The sequence below is a fragment of the Artemia sp. Qi Xiang Cuo genome, chromosome 8, assembly GCF_049724085.1.
Source record: "Artemia sp. Qi Xiang Cuo chromosome 8, ASM4972408v1, whole genome shotgun sequence".
Taxonomy (NCBI): domain Eukaryota; kingdom Metazoa; phylum Arthropoda; class Branchiopoda; order Anostraca; family Artemiidae; genus Artemia; species Artemia sp. Qi Xiang Cuo.
In genome coordinates, this window is record NC_142801.1 from 32,765,948 (window position 1) to 32,785,194 (window position 19,247).

The 19,247-nt window shown below is 35.0% G+C and overlaps 1 protein-coding gene across 1 annotated transcript in view; it reads left to right on the forward strand.

Moving 5' to 3' along the window:
* melt (ventricular zone expressed PH domain-containing protein melted) overlaps positions 1 to 19,247 on the forward strand; it is a 100,707-nt gene that overhangs the window by 69,911 nt on the left and 11,549 nt on the right. Inside the window, exons 9-16 of the mRNA XM_089093367.1 lie at positions 5 to 142; positions 5,719 to 5,899; positions 6,851 to 7,044; positions 8,841 to 8,963; positions 9,969 to 10,144; positions 13,528 to 13,663; positions 16,425 to 16,564; positions 18,466 to 18,594. Coding sequence (XP_088949493.1) covers positions 5 to 142; positions 5,719 to 5,899; positions 6,851 to 7,044; positions 8,841 to 8,963; positions 9,969 to 10,144; positions 13,528 to 13,663; positions 16,425 to 16,564; positions 18,466 to 18,594 — 1,217 coding nt within the window. The remainder of the gene's footprint in view (positions 1 to 4; positions 143 to 5,718; positions 5,900 to 6,850; positions 7,045 to 8,840; positions 8,964 to 9,968; positions 10,145 to 13,527; positions 13,664 to 16,424; positions 16,565 to 18,465; positions 18,595 to 19,247) is intronic.

The window sequence follows — 19,247 nt, forward strand, 5'->3', positions numbered from 1 at the left end:
GCAGTACATGTAAGCACCTCACGATTGAGCCCTATCAGTGGACCATCCGGTAATCCTGGAATATATAGAAGTTTTGGAAAGCTTGGCCCTGGTCCTGGAACTGGAAATACCCCACATCTTAGCATATATAGCCCTTCCTCAGGTATTATTTTGTTTTGTAAAAAAAGGTAAAAATTTGCCTAAATACTTCCATTTATGTAATCAAGCATGTGTTTCTAGTTTTTTAAGAAGAATAGTTTTTCTTTCTGCGGGTGTTATTAGAACTAATTCTAATTTTTTAGATATATGTTACTGTATTTTTTTCTAATCAATCGAGTCAGGTTACGGCCCATGGCGATTTTAGACCAATGTGAGTCCGCAAAACATAGAGAGAAATAAAAGTTGTTCAGGTGCTTTTATTTGTATAATGGAGTAGATCTCTCAGGTTCTAGAACCATTCTAATTTTTCCTCTGTTACTTGGAAAGCTTTAAAAAAGTAAGTAGCTACAAAATAATTTTTAATTTTGGAAATTGTATGAGTTAATTTTGACAAGTATCAGTCATTGCAGCCTATATTAAAAAGTAGTATGAAATACTCGTGTATATAGAGGCATACCCTTGAATTTGATTGTGGGGAGAAGGGGATGGCTAGACCATAAAAAAATTAGCGTGTAAAGGTTGCATAAGACTAGATCAATCATTCCCACGCCATGGATCTAAAGCCTAACTCTTATAAAGAATTGGCAACCTTTGACTTTAATCGCTGGGATTTTTTCTTATTATGACTTCATTCTGATGGATAGAATAACTGTAAACTACTATGAATGGCTTAGAGCTGCCTGAAGTTGGCTGTTCGCAGCTTTTTTTCTTTATAACTCTGAGTTCATTCCAATTGTCGTAAATGATATTGAAGATACCAGCACTCTCAATAAATAGGACATCCAACAGAGTCCAAATTCGAACATTTTCTGGCAAGTATACTATTGTTGAATTTATTCGGCAATAGAGGTGTTTTGAGCTTAGATATTAAACAAAGAGAGTTTGACGATTTTATATTAAAAAACTGATATTTGATTCCTTGGTCCATTTTCACTAGAATATCCGTCATTTATTTTGTGTCACAAGAAATTTCTTTTTGAATATCTAGATTTATCGGTCCATTCAACCGAGTTTCTGCAATGTAATTTTTATGGTCTTGAGGTAGAAAAATCCTTCAACCGTTCTGTTAGAAAGCGGAAACCTTGTGAAAATCCTTAATAGTACATGGACATTGAGGAAGAAGCTACCATAAAAAGCCCTTAGGGCGTTTATTGAATTCTTGGTAACGTTGTGTTCTGTGGGACTCGCGGTACTCGAGTCTGATCTGACTCAAATTTGGAAGCTGTTATGCTAAATTACCAAAGCTCCTACTCTTCTGTTCAACAGCTATAATCGATTTTTGGCAAATCACTTTATAAAGTAGAACAAGCTTTGTAAAGCTTCTAAAATCTGCTGAAGAAACTAGTTTACCCGTAGCCAGTACTTCAAGGTATGCATTTATATGAGCATTTCCGTTTTGAAATCTGTTGGCTAGATTAAGTCTAAGTCTGTTGCTAGTTAGTCTTCAAAATCATAAATAAGAAACAATAATAACAATAAAAGTAGGTTTGGTTAAAATACTGGTAAAAATTAATAGAGAATTTCGAGTTTATCAGCAATTTCATAGTCAAAAGCCAAGGAAAGTTTAGTTTAAAGTAAAGGAAAATGTTGTCTTTTACTAATTGTTGAGTAAAGCACTGTCTATTTAATGGACCTGCAGCTGAAAAAATACCTTCGCCATAAGACCAAGGGTAAGTGATGGCAGAGTTGTCATATGTATGAAAATGTTATCATTAAAAAGAAAAACTATCTGAAAAGAAAGGATATTTCGACAGTAAGGGTGTGGTATAACAATTTGTGCAAGCCTATATGCAGCGATTTTTTAGTAGGCTGAGGGAAGGACATAACTATAACAAAATAGAAAGTAAAAATACAGACGACTTATGAAAAATTTTTACTTTTTTCTTCGTTAAAAATTCCAGTTCTTCTTTATTTTTGTGGTTTTTGAAGACCGAAGGCTGGACTTACTCTTGTGTGCCAATATCTATTTTATGTAAGGGCTGATGGATAATAAATGCAGGTTTTTAGGGTTCATGTTGCATCCAGTCTGAAGCTGTAGTCTATACACTGAATTTTTATAGGTAACGAAAATAACAAAATGTGGATAATTACGGAAGAACTAAAAGCATGACTTAAAATCGATTGCCTATGAAAGTGGAAAACTTTTTTTTTCTCACCGTAATAGGGAATCTCGGAGGATCTTTTTGGGAGAGGAGGGGAAGATCAGTTCACTTCTAGAAAGGCTCTTGGCCCTTTATTTTAATAAGTCTAAAATTATTCCAGCCTTCTTAGGCTGAGTAAGTCCAGCCTTAGTCTAAAATTATTAATAACATATATAAATTAAAAATGAAATCTTGGATTTATTATTTCTTAAGAAGCGGGGTTTATTGATTTTACTTGAGCTTTTTTTGAAAAAAAAGTCTTTAAAATGGCATTAATTACTTGGATATGTAGTTTGAAGTAGCGAGTTCTTATTTTTTAACATTTAACTTGGATAAAAGTTCAAAATAGGCAAAAACAGAGACAAAATAGACAATTGCTGTAGCCTTATTGAAGCAGTAATCTAATATACAGGATTTTAAAACTAACAGAGAAAATATTGCATAATTTGGCTCGAGCAGGTTGGAGGAACAAGAAGTGTATTTATTCGACCGAAAAACAAACACCATGGCTGAAATTCAATTGGCTTTGAAAATGCGAGAATAATCTTTTTTTTTTCATAATGGGGGAACTCAGAGGCAGTGGAATGAAGGATCTAGGAAGTAGAGGTAGCGGAATTATGGGAAGTGTCTTGAACCTCTATTCCGCCTATGACTAAGTCAAGAAATGTTATGTATATATATATATATATATATATATATATATATATATATATATATATATATATATATATATATATATATATATATATATATATATACATAATATATATATCATTTTAAAGTTCCGCCGGGCCCCGACACTAGGAAGCCTTTTTTATATGGATTCTCGTTGTCGCTTGTCTGCTAATCGCAGACAATCTGCTGCCTTTTCATACTGAAGTCTTTTCAAATATATTGGATTATTAAAACATGTGCAAATTTTAACAACGATATCTAATAAGATTCAAACTTTAGGTTAAATTATTTTTGAAGGTTTTTGAATTGTTGTCAGGTCCCCTGTTAAAATTGCTCTCCATATCAAAAATACTAGTTATACACTTTTAGAAGAATTCACGTTACTACTGCAGATTATTTTTACAAAAGGTTTGGTTCCATAAACATTCTGCATGGAAAATATTTCTCCTATTCCGAAAAAACCAAAACCTTCAACTTCAACCAATGTACATCTTTCGGACCCATAACAGTATCAACCAATTTATCCAAGTCTTATTAAATAACGCTCATAAAAAAGCACAAGAAAATATGCTAGAAAGCTTTACATCATTTTGGCTTACGGAATTAACCAGCTGAAAGTTCAAGCCGTGTTCATCTTACAGGTACAAGCGATTTGAAGCCGGTGAGCGCCCGTAAAAAAAATTATAATGACGGTCATGTAAATCATGACATGAAGACATTTTATGAGGACGTTCCTCTTATAAAGCCACATAAGTTTCCAAATGTAGTAGTTTATTTACCTTAGACAATCAGTTATTTATCCAACACAATGTCTAAAGGAAGACCCAAAAAACGACAATTTGCAGTTGCAGTTAATGATGATTCTGTGGAACGAACACCTAAACTATCAAACCTGACAAGGTGTGAAAATCGACAACCTGGACCATCAGTCGCAACAACACCAATACGGGCAGCAAAACAAAAGACCATTGCTAAAGTATCTGAAGTAATCACAATCCAAAAACGTGTCGAAAATTAAAATGAACAGCAAAGACCCGGGCGGATAGAAGGTAAACGAAAACGGGAATTAGAGCGTATGAAAAAGAAAAAGAAGAGCAAAGATACACGTGGTTAGAAGAACAGCGGCGTCGTAATCTTCGTTACCAACAGCGTGTGGCACAAAACCAAGTACATAAGTACAAAGATGCCATGAACTCAGTAAATGTTACTTATAAATCTTTAGGACCCTTCAACGTTGCTTGTATTCACTGTGGAGCCTTCTATTTTCCGGAGGAAAGAGTAGGAAACAAAGGTAATTCGTTTGGAGATCTCTGCTTGCATGGTCGAGTTGCAACGTCATCACCTCAATTTCCAAATGAATTGGTTTGCCTTTTTTTTAGGACGTCACTTGCTCTCTGAAGAGTTTCATAAACGTATTCGAAACTTGAACTCGTGTTTTGCTCTAGCTTCATTCAACGTAAGCGATGATCGAACCATAAATAGTCGGAACATATTTAGCTTTAAAGTAGCTGGACAAATTTATCACATAATCAATTTAGCGGCACGTCCGTCACAAACTACTGAAGGTGAAATTGAGCCACCTTCATATGGCCAAGTGTACTTTTTAGACCCCAATGAAGCTGTTGAAGAATGCCTCTTACATCCATTAAATTATGGGATCTCTAATAATCTAATGAATCTCTTGGAAGATTTATTGAGAGATAAACACGACTATGCCAAAGGTTACGAAAAAGCGCGAGAAGTAGAGGGTGATTCAAATCAACTTGCTGCTTCATTGGGTCAAGAGCCTCCAAACATGCAGCTCATTTTTACTTTGCCAGATGGTGTCAATTATAGACAATGAGAATCTTTACATAGAGGCCTGCCTCGTGCAAAATGTCAGAGTCCAGCAGCCCCGACATACATATATATATATATATATATATATATATATATATATATATATATATATATATATATATATATATATATATATATATATATATATATATATATATATATATATATATATATATATATATATATATATATATATATATATATATATATATATATATATATATATATATATATATATATATATATATATATATATATATACATATATATATATATATATATATATATATATATATATATATATATATATATATATATATATATATATATATATATATACATATGGCGCCCATAAGCTGAATTCCAGGGGGGGGGCAAACTGCTTCTAATTGCTACTTTTAATGCTATATAATAGAAATCTCAGAACAAAAATATAAAAATAAGGCAGCATCATTCAGCCAGGGGGGGGGCGGAGCCCCCGCGCCCCCCCATATGGGCGCCCATGTATATATATATATATATATATATATATATATATATATATATAATATATATATATATATATATATATATATATATATATATATATATATATATATATATATATATATATATATATATATATATATATATATATATATATATATATATATATATATATATATATATATATATTGCACCTCAAATTGCTCAAATGAGCAATTTGAGGTGCAAGTTGTCAAAGGCTACTCTTTGTGAACGGTGTTGTTCAATCCTACTTGGTATTTTTTATTATGGAAGAACGGTCTATGTAGAGTTTATGGAAAAAGCAAAAGCTTTGAACAGGATAAGTCGCAAGAAGTATTCTCGTCAGTCTCTCATTTTCAGGCTGCTTAATACTTAACTTTAGACTACTTAGTAATATAAGTAAAAAAATCTTCTCTAGGAGGTCCTAAGATAGTTAGATCTCGTCTGATGCTTGACTCTTTGGGTCCTTCTTCTGGTGGTACAAATCCAAGACTTACAGAAGCAGGTTCCATGTCAATATTTGGTGCTCCATACACAGTCACTGAGTCCACTGTTCCTGTGGCTAAAGTTGCCAACATAACGCCAACCCTGAGTACAAGGTGAGTCGATTGAGCCTTTTACTTGCCAAATTAGATAACTTTAATTGAACAAGAAACCTAACAGAAATTAGTAGGTTGAAAAAAATGTGCAAATTATGTTCTTGTCTTCAAAAGGCATTGGAGGCGTTAGCCCTAGTCATCTTAGTTCTGCTTGTTTTGATTTTGACTCGTTAATTGTAATTTCTGTCCGTTTTGGATCTTATTTATTTATTGTCGGTTATTTTTTCTACTACTAAGCTTGGAAAGTTATTTGACTTTATTCCTCCTCATTTTGTTTTAATGTAGCTCTTTACTTTTCTTTAAAAAACATTTCTTGGAAAAAGTTTTTTAAATTAATTATAAAGAAAATGCTTAATCAATTTTCTGTTGGCCTACAGATTTTGCTCCAAAACTCCAATCTAGTGACAACGTAATTCATTATATGAAGTTGGCAGACAGTTTCGAGGCAAGAGGACCCAAGCTACAGCTCTTGTGGTTTTAGGGTTACTAGGCGGACCATTTTTAGTCATACAAAAACAAAATAAATACTTTTTTATGTGTTTTACAAAATAATTAGCTATTAGCAAAAATGTCCAATTAATAAAACCTCCATGAATCGGTTCCGAGTTTAGAGCCAAAGTCAAGAAAGATGGGTGGCACGAATCAAAAATAATGTAGTGAGCTTTCCCTAATTATTTTGCCAAAAATAGATCAAATAGGGGTAATAAGCAGAAATTGTCCACGAACCTCGTCTAGCTTCTTGTTACTGTTTCACCTACCTTTTTAAAGACTATCTTATGAAGGGTCAAGGCTAAGAGTTTATTTTGTCCCATTACCTCGAAGCCTCAGAAAATTAATAATGTGCACTCATCGATTTGGTTAATAAGAGGTCATGTAGTAATGAAAATAATGATTTGAATTAAGATATTTTTATCTGAAACTGTAACAAAAGTACAACGCTTTATTTAACAGTGGAAGTTTGGCTGCAATTCGTGATGAAAAAGAAAACCTGACGGATTTTGTTCATTGCTCGATGCTGTCATCTATTCAACAATCTGAGAACCAGTTTCGTCTTTCTTTGGCATCACATGGCACCGTTGCGCCATCCACCTGTAACTCACATAGTGTCATTTCAATTCTAGAACCGGGATCAAACAATAGCAAAAGTAAGTATCCTCTTCTTGCTGCGTCTTACTGTAATAACATTAAATCGAAAAGAATAGTATTTCAACTGCTTCTGAACATTAAGATACATAAGTTAAAAATTCTATAACAACTTGGAAATTGTTATTAAATATAAAGTTGGTAAGAAAAGATAACGTATTATTTTTTACTTGTTACTTTTTTTTCTAGAATTGTTCTTACCATGCTTAAAAGCCAACAATGCCATTTCTGAGAGACGCTCTTCATTTTTTGGGCTGAGTTGTGGGAACTATTTACTGTTTGTTATTCCAAGTCAATCGCTTGGGTGTGTACTAAGTAAGAAACTTCTAGTTCGTGTAGTATCTTATTGTTGTTTTGTTTTTTTTTAATAATTAATGAGTCAAATTGCCGCCAGCTTGTCTGGTCTACTAATTACAATTTTCATCCAAGTTGAAAAATTTTGACCTGTTACAACTTTGCGGCTATGAAACTTAATTGGCGGTGTTGGGTTTTGCCTAGCAACTGTGGCCGACGCAATCTACTAGCTGTGACCAATGATCATAGCTAGATAGTGTTTAAAGATTAAAAATTATCGGTGCCCTCCTGGATGGAAGTGTTATGACTAGAAACTATAAGACAAAAAAAAATAAGCTATTGTCGAATATCATTCAATACAACTCGTTTGTAAACAGCTTATCTAATGAAGATTAACTTAAGTGTTGCCTTTGCAGCCTTGTGTGAATTCAGCTATTGCTGTGAGAAAGGCTTTATATGGAAGCAGAGAATTAATTAATTTTGAATATCTTTGTAATTATCAATGCAAAGCATAGTTGTTTTGATTAAGCAATTTTGGGTGAAGTAGTTTTCTTGAAACCCTTGTACCTTGACAAAATAAGCTCCATAACACTTTTGTTAATGGAAAAAAGTAGCATTGTTATCCTCTTCTAACTGTGAACAACTTATAACGGAAACAATTCCTGTCATTGTTCTCTTAATGTCTGCTCCAGCAGAAACAGTATTTTGCTTCCTTCGATTCGGTTGAATTTCACAGAATAATGTTTATAAGACGTGAAATGGAATTGAATATGCTTTTTCAAAAAACGAAAACATCTGTCCCATTAATACTTTCAAGCAAATTACGAAGATTTATATATTTGACAATGTTGCCTAACAAATTAAATGTGCCCATCCTCAGAGATATATGTTACCACTATGTGCTGCTGGATTCTAGGAATTCTACACTGACCCTCCTTGGGGTACAACCATGATCAAGCAAGGAACAGAAAATGTCTCATAGCTATGTTAATACAGCTAGACATGAGCACCATCTTGAATTTCCATCTCCAAATGTCTTTTAGATTAGTGGTTAGCCATATCGGACATGCTTCTATTATTCTACTTCATTTATATCTCTTTATCATAATTTAATTATTTAAGACTTATACGCATACCGTCAAGTTCGTACTCCCTAACATAGGATTGAAAATTTTTCTAACTGACGATTTCTCAAAAGTTTGACTTGACTTACATAAACTTTCCTTTATTGTCTTTCCGAAAATGTCATGATATTAATAATCGTATTTATTAGGCTGCTCGTTATCTGCCAGCCTTTCACCCAAAATGCAAGTTTTGGGTACGGTTTTGAGGGTTTTGCTTTTTATTTACTTTTTTAGCTTGATAATGTTTAGGTACCTTATATTTATTTCAGCAAAGCTTAAAGATCTCGACCATCTCTGCTGCTAGATAGAAAATGAAGCTGTCAAATCTTGTGTAAATTTGACTGGTACATACTCTATTATAAATGTGTCTTTCTTTTTAGTTCAACATGAGAACCCTTTCACAGCTGCTTACCAGCTGTTTGAACAGAACCAAGAAAATTTACAGATCTCCTCAGAAGCTAGTCAAAATGATAAAACAAATGTTGCCGAACCAACAAGCTTAGGTAAGATCTTGACTGACTTTATTCAGAAGCTACTCAGAATCTTAATCGGTCAAGTCCACGTTTTATTTTAACAGTTAATGCCAGGACACTTAATTAACTTCTAACCTTGCATTCTCATAAAGGTAAGGGTTAATATTAAAAAAAAGAAGCGAAAGACAACGAGATTGACTGCTGACTTCTAAGTGACTCATAGAGACAAAAAAATTCTCCAAGCCTATGCTCAAACCCACTTAAAAATGATCTCTGTAAACATAATGCGTTTAAACGTATAAGAACTTGGACACTTTCTTCATCATATGATGACACATTAAAGTCCAAAACAGCTGTCTCTCTTCTTTTTGAATCCTCTCCATTTTTATAACCCTTAATTTGGTTGCTGGCGATATATATTTTTTTCCTTTCTTTGTTTTGATTCCCAATAACCCCCCAAAAATGGAGGTTTTGTTAAGAGTTTTGTGTGATTAATTTGTCTTTTATATTGCTTGTCTTTCTATCTTTCTACATATATCCTAAACATTCAAAAGTTTAATGTTGGATAATCCAATTGTCGGATGAAGAAGATAATATTGACTAGTCGAGAGGGAAATTAAATGTCTTGCTGGAAAATTGTCAGGATTTTTCCTGCACTTTCTAATTGTTGTTGCATAAGTTTTGTAGCAAAATACAGTTTATAAATATAACTTTCCATCGGATGTATGCATGAATTAAAGTCAATGGAAAGTACTCGAGTCAAAATATAGAGGAAGGGTTTTGAAGGCAAGAAAGATACGGAACGAGTGGGAAAGAGAGGGTGAATAATAATAATATGCATGGATTAAGAATGAATATCCATGAATTAAGGTCAATAGAAAGTACTTTGGTCAAAATATAGGGAGAGTCTTGGTGAGGGCGAGAAAGATACGGAACGAGTGGGAAAGAAAGAGTTAGTAGTGATAAGAAATTTGCCATGTATTTTGTTTGTTTCTAGTTTTTGGTTTTTCTTCAATTTTCATTTATTTTTTACAGAGTCAAATGCTTCTAGCACAACATGGAAGGGTGTTATCAGGCGGAAGCGATCAGGCCAAGGATCTCTATCAAGGAAGCTTGTGCGAAGTGCTGTTAGTCCAGAGACTCTGACGGAAATTCCAACAATACAAAAGCAAAACAGTGAAGGAGCCTTAAATACAGACAATGTTAACCAAGTAAGATTCAAAGTTGGGGGGTGTTACAGTCTCGAATCTAATATAACAGTAATCGAAATAAAATAAACTTACATAGTGGTTGATCCAGGATTTTGGGAGAGGGAGGGAGCTGCTCCCCAGAAATCTGATAACCCTTTCTTCCTCGGCAGATTCGTATAAATATAAGGGAAAACGGGAGGTCCCCTATATCTGTCGCTTTACTTGGGGTAGTTTGTAACATCCAATCTCTCTTTCTTTCTTTCTCATTTCACTCTCTTATTCCCCCATCCCCCTCTCTCGCTCACGCTCTCTTAATCTTCCTCGTCTCCCCCTTCCTCTTTTGGAAAAGGCTTAGCTATCCCGTTTGCATGACTGTTTAGAACAAAGACTTTTTTTTGTCATGTATCTCAGTTTGGCCTCCAAGCTAAGCACTTGAAGGGTACACATGTGCTGCTCTTTTAAATTTCTTATTTTAGGTTCTTGATTCTGATTTTATTTCTGCTGCGGAATTTTTGGACGTCCAAAAAGCTTTCGATTCGTTGACCCACTAAGTTCTGCTTTGTAAATTATCTTATTACGGTATAAGATGGAATACTAGAGCTTCGTTTGACTTTCATTTGTCTGGGAGGGTCATCTCCGTTGATCTTCTGTTCCCCTTGTTGTCTTAATTTAAGTTTGGTGCCCTGCAAGGTTCGGTTCTAGGGTCAGTTCTATCCTTGATTTGTGTTAATGATTTTATTGTTGCTGTTATGAACCAAAAACCAATATTTGTTGACATCTCTCTTCCCATCTCCCCGAATCTTTCCATGCCCAAAAATGTCGATCCTTGTCTGTAGACGAGGGAATTCTTTTTACTTACGACAGCACCCTTGGTACTGCTGTCAGAAAGGAACCTGAGATCCGTATCACATCGGCTATTTTATTTGAGGGAGTGATTCTAAGCTTCAACGTTAGTCACCAGGGGCTAAATGTTGGCAATGCCAACTTCCTAATTTCCTCGCGGATATATCCGGCTTTCCCCCAACTGTCCGAAAATTATCTTCCAAAGTGCTCTCTTAGTAGACCTTGTGATCGTTATGTCGGGCTCCTAGGTATTTCCTTGGTGAAAACCTCTCCTTCATGTATCATATTAGTTTAATTAAAATGAAGATATCGAGGAGTCATTGAATGCTTAGTTCAAAATCTTTTCCTATGGTCGATTCTGAAAATTCTGTTCCATCGTTTAATTCTCTCTTACGGTTTCTTATTGCGCTGCTGTATGAATGTTAACCTTTTCTTCCTGTTTGGTGTCCCTCTCTAATGTATCAAACAGTGTGTGGTAACTAACTGTAATTAAGGAGCGATTCGGCCCAATAGCAACCGAAATTATAAAAATAGGAGTTTTGATAACAATTAATACATTTAAAAAAATTGGCTTTTTATGCTGATTTCAAATATATAAAATGCATTAAGCTTAACGTTTTCGAAAAAATTTCCGAAAAAAAGGGGAAAACGCGTTTTAAAAGTCAAGCGATTTTAATGAAAATCACATCCATTTAACATATTAGAGAACCCCAACGTAAAAAAAAAATCTTAGGGATGATCTTATCAGAGTAATAGTCCTAGAGGATTATGAGAAGGCTCGTTTGATCGGAAATTAAAAGTTCTAGTGTCCTTCTCAAGTGACCAAAAAGGTTGAAGGGCAACTAGCCATCTCCCACGCCTCCTTTTCCCACAATGATATCCGATAAAATAGATAGCCTGAGATAGCCTTTTGGTTCAGCATAGCTGAAAGTTCCAGTGACTCTGCCTCTGGGGATATCATGACCCCCCACAGCCCCTGAGGAAATGACTGTAAGTTATGTAATTTGCCCATTGTTTACATATAGTATCTGTTGTGGGAAAATATACAGACGTTTGCTTTTTTGGGGGGGGGGGGAGCGGCAAATTTATGTGGGCAGAGGGGATTTCCAGCGGGTAGAATTTTCCGGGGGGACTTTCCAGGAAAAATATTACACGAGATGAAAGGTGTGTAAGTTATGGAATTTGTCCATTGTTTTACATAATTATAGTATTTGTTATTGGGAATTACCCATAAATTTCTCGGGGGGGGGGTGAATTTCCTGGAAAGAAATTTCCATGGAGGGGAGGGATTTCCGGTGTGACTTGAAAAAAGTCAGAAATAAAATTCAAAAAAAAAAATTCAAAATGAAATTAAGGAGTGTTTTCTAGGGTGTATTGTCCGGTAAAAATTTTCTTGAGAATTATCAGGGAGGGGGAAGTGTCCGAGATGACTTTCCATAGGGGAATTTTTTCCTCGGAAGGAATTGTTGTAACAGTTCAGTTAATTAGTCGTTATTTGATTTTAAGTCCTTTTATATTCTCTCACCTGTCTCTTCTATTTTCTTCAACTACACTGTAATGTACAACAACATTTGAATTCTATCACTCCATCAGTTAGTGTCACTCGTTTAGTGCCTTCAAATAATTGTAACTATTTAGTGTTGTTAAAAAAAAGTTTGGAAACACAGCTAAAATAAAGTTTGGAAGAACAGGAAGATAAGTCTGCAAACCAATATTAGAATTTTGGAAGCTACAGTGATGACAGAGGTCAAATATGGCTCTGAAGCATGGGCGCTCCGAAAAGCAGATGAAGATTTGCTAGATGTTTTTCAGAGATTGCCTGCGGATTGTTCTAGGTACCCGGCTGTGCGAAAAGTGTGGTTCAATCTCGCTTTCTGGGGCTATAATGAGAGAAAAATTGAGATGGCTAGGGTACGTTTTGCGGATGAAGGATGACAGATTGCCGAAGATTGTCCTTTTCGGTCAACCGTTTAGGCCTAAACGGAAAGCATTTCATCGGTGGCTGGGGGCGGGAGGATGTCATGAAGAAAGATTTAAAGGAAATGAAAACTTCCTGGGAGGGTGTAAAGATGGAAACTTTGAATAGATGAGGACGGAGGAGGAGTGTGCGTAGCTGTGTTGGCCTCAGGTGACTTGGTGCTGCGGTGAGTTGTTAGTAGTTGTTTAGTAGTAGTTGTTTAATAGCCTAATGGGGTGGGTGTTGCTATGTCAACTTTATAATGTGTATTGGCATTTTTAGAGCGCAGGGAACTTTTCTCAGGCTTTGTTCTCGGCAGGTAGACTGTAGTGAGAGGCAGTTCGTCATTTTCTTTTTTTACTGTGTTCGTTTGTTTTCGTTGTTTTATTTGTTGTTGATGCTTTTTTGTTTCTTTTTTTTCTCTCTGCATTCATGGCCAAAAAGCCATGCAAAGTGAACATGAAGACGTGTTTGTCTTTTATTGTTTAAATATATTGTTGAATTAAGTGCTGAATATTTCTATCTCTTTATAAAGTAATTCAAATCTGACAGTGTCCTTTCCAATTTGAAAAGTTTTCAAACTTGTATTTCTTTTTTTTTTCAGAGAATTAGTGTTTTTGAACCCTTAAACATGCGTGACACAGTTCAGCATTTTTGTGAGAAACACTTGGATTCAATCAAATCGTATATGGAGAGGGTCTCTGCTAAAATTCCATTGCCAGTCAAATGCACAATTCAAGGTAAGGGGCATTTCTTTATATGATTTTTAGTCGATAAAAACGGAAACACACGTCTGTCTGTTCCTCTCCGTGTCTATCTATATTTATCTGTTTCTGTATGTGTGTGCATTTGAGAGAGGAGGGAACAGAGAGAGGAACAAATGTTGCCGCTCGTAGTAGATTTTTAAGACAAAAAAGAAAAGATTTGGCTGTACATCTGAAAAGAACATCACATTTAATGTTTTTTTTTGTTGTTTGTTTTAAGTTGTTTGGAATTGAAAAAAAAAACTTTTTGACAACAAAACGTTATTCTGAACCAAATTGGGGCTCAACCACATATTGATACCTAAGCCAACATGCATTTAGCTTGCAGCCTTTGAAGTGTATTTTGTAACACATATATAAATATTCCGTTGGAGCGAGAAAAAGATTGGTTTAAGTTCGTAACAATCACCAGGACTAGGGTCTCTGATGGATATACTGATAACTAGCGCTTAGGAACCTTTTCTTCACAGTGGTTGGATTGTCCTCGGGAGACCAAATTCACAACTGCGACACTAGCTCAGAGGTGCATTGATTGGTATTATTATCAACTCTTACTTCTCACCAATTTCAATCCAATGTACAATTCTGGTAAACATGCTGACGAAAAGAATGTAGGGATCTCTTGCTCTCCACGGAGGTTGTAATGGGCCCAGACTGCAAAAAGAACATAATTAGGACACAATATCCCATTGAATTTGATGGAGATCTGACAAGTCCTACTGGAAGATTTCTTGACGAGAGGAATGCCCTTCCTCTTCCATCACAGAAATTCACGTGAAGGGTCTATCAACCATTTTAGCTAGTCTTATAATAATACGTATTTAGGGATCAGCTTTCCCTCCTGGATGAGGTTGAACCGGAACTTAATCTCTGAAGGTACAAGTTCTTATGATTCCTCCTAGGTTTCGTACTTCCCACTGAGTTATGTTAAGAGGCGACAGCCCCTTCTGGTAAAAGTCCTCATAACAAGAGTTTAATGGTCCTCTTTTCCTATATGGATCGGTCGGATAAAAACTCCCAAAAGGCACAGTTTGACATTTAATATGTCAGACTGTTGGATCTCAACCAACCAAGAGGTTGGTTGAGATCCAACTGATTGGAATTTAGGGGCACGGTCCCTTCACAGTGGCCAGAATGGGTGAAAAGCCTAAAAGACAGACATAGGATACTAATTTTACAAAACCATGTTTGGTTGAGATCTGATAACCATTTTTGCTGAATTTCCTGATAATAGTAATCTATAGACCCTCGACTCAAAAGCATTGGATTAGATCAAGATCCCCCAAAAGCCTCACTAGGACTAGGACGAAGACCCCAAATTAAGACTAGCTCTTATTTCCAACAAAGTTTAGTTGATACCCTTCTACCTTTTCGGGCAGATATCCTGATCACTTAAATTTTGGGACCCTTGTCTCCCACATCCCCCCCCCCCGAGAATAGATTGTGTCTGGAGACCCAAAATGCCTAATAAGGACACTTACTTCCCACGAAGCTTATGTAAGATCCCATACCCGCTTTTAGTAGAGACTCTAGGGACAAAAATTAAGCTCCCCTCCCTCCTTCCTCCCTATAGAAGCAGGATATCAAGTTTGACCGATATTAATACAATCCTTTTCTGTGGATGTCTTCATGACATAAACTTCCCCCCCCCCCCGTAGAATCAGGATTGTGTCTCTACACCCAAAAGGCACAATGAGGAAACTTGATGCTTTTACACATTAAGTTTAGCTGAGATATCCACCCCCTCCCCCATAAGTTAGATATGGCAATTGAAAACTTCCGGAAAACCCCTCTTCCTTTCCCCACCTATGAGTCAATTTGCAGTTTTACTTGCAGATTTCTCCTGTTGTTTCATTACTTCATATAATTTTAACTTACTAGCATTATTTTGTTGCTTCAATAAATGTCCCTCACCCCCTCTCTTAAATTAAATTCTAAGTGCTCTTTTGATTTGATATTTACCTATTACTAAAATAAAGAAATATGCTATTCTATTAAAATAATAAAGTAGTTATTCCTCCTGGGCCATTGATGGTGAATAGGGCATCCGTAGGTGTTTAGGGGTTTAGTGTAATTCGCATCCGTAGGTGTTTAGTGTAAATTTACTCAGTCGACGGGTACCCTTCATTGTCTCAGGACACTCTATTGCTAAGCATATATTAATCTGCTGTGCTATCCCAGGATGAAAATAATAAACCATTAATAAAAAAATTCTTAAAAATATGATTTCCTCAACGTTTTCGCTATAATTTATTATCCAAAAAATCAGAGACAAAATCGATCGATAGCACACCAAAAGCGTCACTTGTGAGGGTGTGCTACTATCAAAAAAAAAAAAAAAAAACAGACACAAAATTTTATAAAAAGTAGGAGGGTGGGAAGCAATAATTTGGAAATATTTGTGACGCAGGTCGTCTTTGAGAAGACTCAGATTTAAAGGGTGTACGAGACGTGCCTTCGACGAGATATTTTTACCGGAATTTTAGGGTCCTTTTTTTGTGTAGGGAAGAGAGGGGGTGTTAGGTATATCCAAATGATGCGTGAGAAACTATAAATGAGAGGATTTTTAATAAATCCCTGTAAATTTGTCAGACGCTCGGTCCCTAACATCTTCGTCAAAGGATTAAAATTCATGGCTGTAGTTTTGTGATAGAATCTTTTTATAAGAGTGTTGAAGCTGCAATGAAAAATGATTGTTGAAATAGTTTTTTTTCTAATATTTTCTTTTTCTTTTCAGAGCGCAAATCAAAGAAATATGTTAGAGTCCACTTCGTATGTCATAAGCGAGGAAATTGCTGCCTTTATGCAAACAATTTCTTTTTCTTTGAAACTAAACATCCAAGGCTCTGGATCCATTTGATGTTTCTCAACCTCCAGGTATACATCCAATCCATTAACAATTTCTTTTTTTCCGTTTCGTTCATTGATTAGTTGTATATCGTCCTTTTAATTAGATCAGAAAGTCTTGCTAAGAAAAAAAGATAATTGAAAATTTAAACGATAATCTATCATTTCCAGATATGAATAATAATTTGGATATGACATATTCCATTCTTTTTCTACCTGAAAATTGTTCGACATGGATGTTGAGTCGCTGTATATTCAAACGGAAAATTGTTAGTATTTTTAGTTTTGCTTTATAATATTACTCATTGTAATTACAAAATCAAAATTGAAATTTATTTTATTCTTAAGAAAGTATCAAATAGTCATTATGTCATCGTTGCGGGTCAAGTGTATATAATAGGGTGAACATAATAAACAGGACTACTGAGAAGCGCCTTTCTTTTATTATTTCTAATTGTTTTTGTATCAATGTTGTACTGTATTGATCTGAATAAATTACTCATTCATTTATTCATATTGTATACCTACTCATGCAAAAACTATCTCTTGGAAGTTCCAGCGTGTTCATAGCGACCTCATCGCTTGGAAACAAATTACTGATGAGACAGGTCCCTTGCAACTATTCTCCCAGACTTCAGGGATATTTTAAGAATAAGTTCAAATCTCTTCTTTTCCCATAAAAGAAGCCTTATGAATCTTCTGTAAAAGTCCTTAACACGTCTCTGCTACTCCGATTCTCCAGGCCTGCTCTACTGATTCGTCGTGAATAATGTTATAATAACTTTTTAAAATGCCTTTGAAAATATTCTGCAATTTGTAAGGAGTATACCCAAGGTCTGATTCATTAAGAATCAGACCTTGGCAAGTAGCAATATACATCGATTTTACCCTTACAATTTCCCAGTGAAATATCAAGTGTAGAATCTATTTAGCTTTCAGGCAGTCTTGTGCTAATTCCATTGAATTTGTTTAATCCACCCGTTTGGTGTCAACTAAACAGATAACTATAGTTGTAATTTTTTCTGCGATGACGTTTCTAATTAACATCTTATTTTTAAAGAAAACTTAATTACATCATCTGGTCTTCAACCTTCTCAAAAGTAAAAAGAAACTTACTATTAAAAAATTGCTAGTTTCGTTATTTTAACATGGCTCTTGAATACCTTGGCTCCAAAATAGAATATAAGAAGCCGTTTTTTGTTTTAACATTTTACATCCACCAAAATCGATTTTTCTTTTAAATTTCAATTGTAACTTTAGAACCACTTCTAAAGTCGAAAAGCCAAAATATATGGATTTGGTTAGACTTAGCCCTAAAATATAATAAAAGCTAAACTACATCTAAACTAGCAAAAGTTGGTAGGATAGGCTGCGAGATCCGCTCAACCTCTCAAAGCTTATTCTTGTTGAATGGGGCGCATACCGTAGCGTATAAAAAACAAAAGTCTTACTATTCTTTTTCTTAATATAGTTTTGAATTTTCTATCTCATTTCCTCCCATATCTTTTTTTCTCACTATCTCTTCCCTGTTCCTCATTATTTTTTTTCATTGTGTCTTGTTGATGAATAATTACAATTCATTTTGAATGTGTTTTTGTTTTCTGTTATTTCGTCCTATAAACGTTAAAGGAATATATTGTCGTCTAATACCTTTTAGTTTTTTTAACCCTTAAATATCTCTTCTTCTTTCTGATTTCACCCCCTGGTTTTCCAATATAATTTTTCCTCGTTTCTCATTTATGATGATTCTAGCAATTTTGATAGTATCTTTGCAAGTGTCTTTTTGTTTTTTCTGTCTCTAGCTTCCCTGCCTTTTGTTTCCTGATCTCTTTCCTTATTTTTTACTTCTCTTCTTCTTTTGTTTTCATTAGTTTTGTTTTTGTTTCCCTCAGCAGAATTCCTTGAATTACTTAATGGCAATTTCATTTTAGGCCCGCTCAGACTCGGCTTTAAGCACTCGAGATGCGTCTGTAAATGCCTTAAAGACATGTTGGGATATTTTGGAGCATGACAACAAATCATTTGTTGCTCTAGTCATGTCAGCCTTCCCTTCGGCTAAGGTATACAACTCAACACTTTCTTCTTTTTTTATCATTTCATTTTTAATCTCCGCTCAAATGCTTGCCACACGGTGTTGAATAAAGTGCTGTTTTAGTGGAACCAAATTACTCTTTGTGGCGACCCAGCAAATACGATGGCAGTGTTCTGAATCCGAAAATCATGCATTTACATAGAGTGGACGTTTCTATTAAATGATTTTGAGGAACCCGAGATTTATCTGAAAGATGCCTTCAGAAAAAAAGTGAAAAAATAGGGTATAGAATTCCCTTTTTTTACTTATACACTCCCCCTCCCTATTAAAAAAAAATCGAATAGTCACATCCGATTTGTGAAGCCTCCTTTGCTCAAGTGCTAACGCAGTTACTTGTATTTTGATGTTAGGCGGAGGGTCGAATTCTTCAAAATGGCAATGATGCTCTTTTGAAATGTCCAAATATTTAACATTTTAATACTGTCAGTATTTGTACTGTCAGCATTCCAAAGTTATCCCCAGTCCGCCCCGAAGGAGAGACGTATAGCCCCTATAAGTTTTGTTACTTCCCGTCCTCCTAAAGAAGAAAAATAGTAAAAACAATTTTCTGGTTCGATGCTCTTTAGTTTCGAAGATACTAGCGCGCAACACCTTGTATAGAGGTCCTGTATTTTGTAAAAG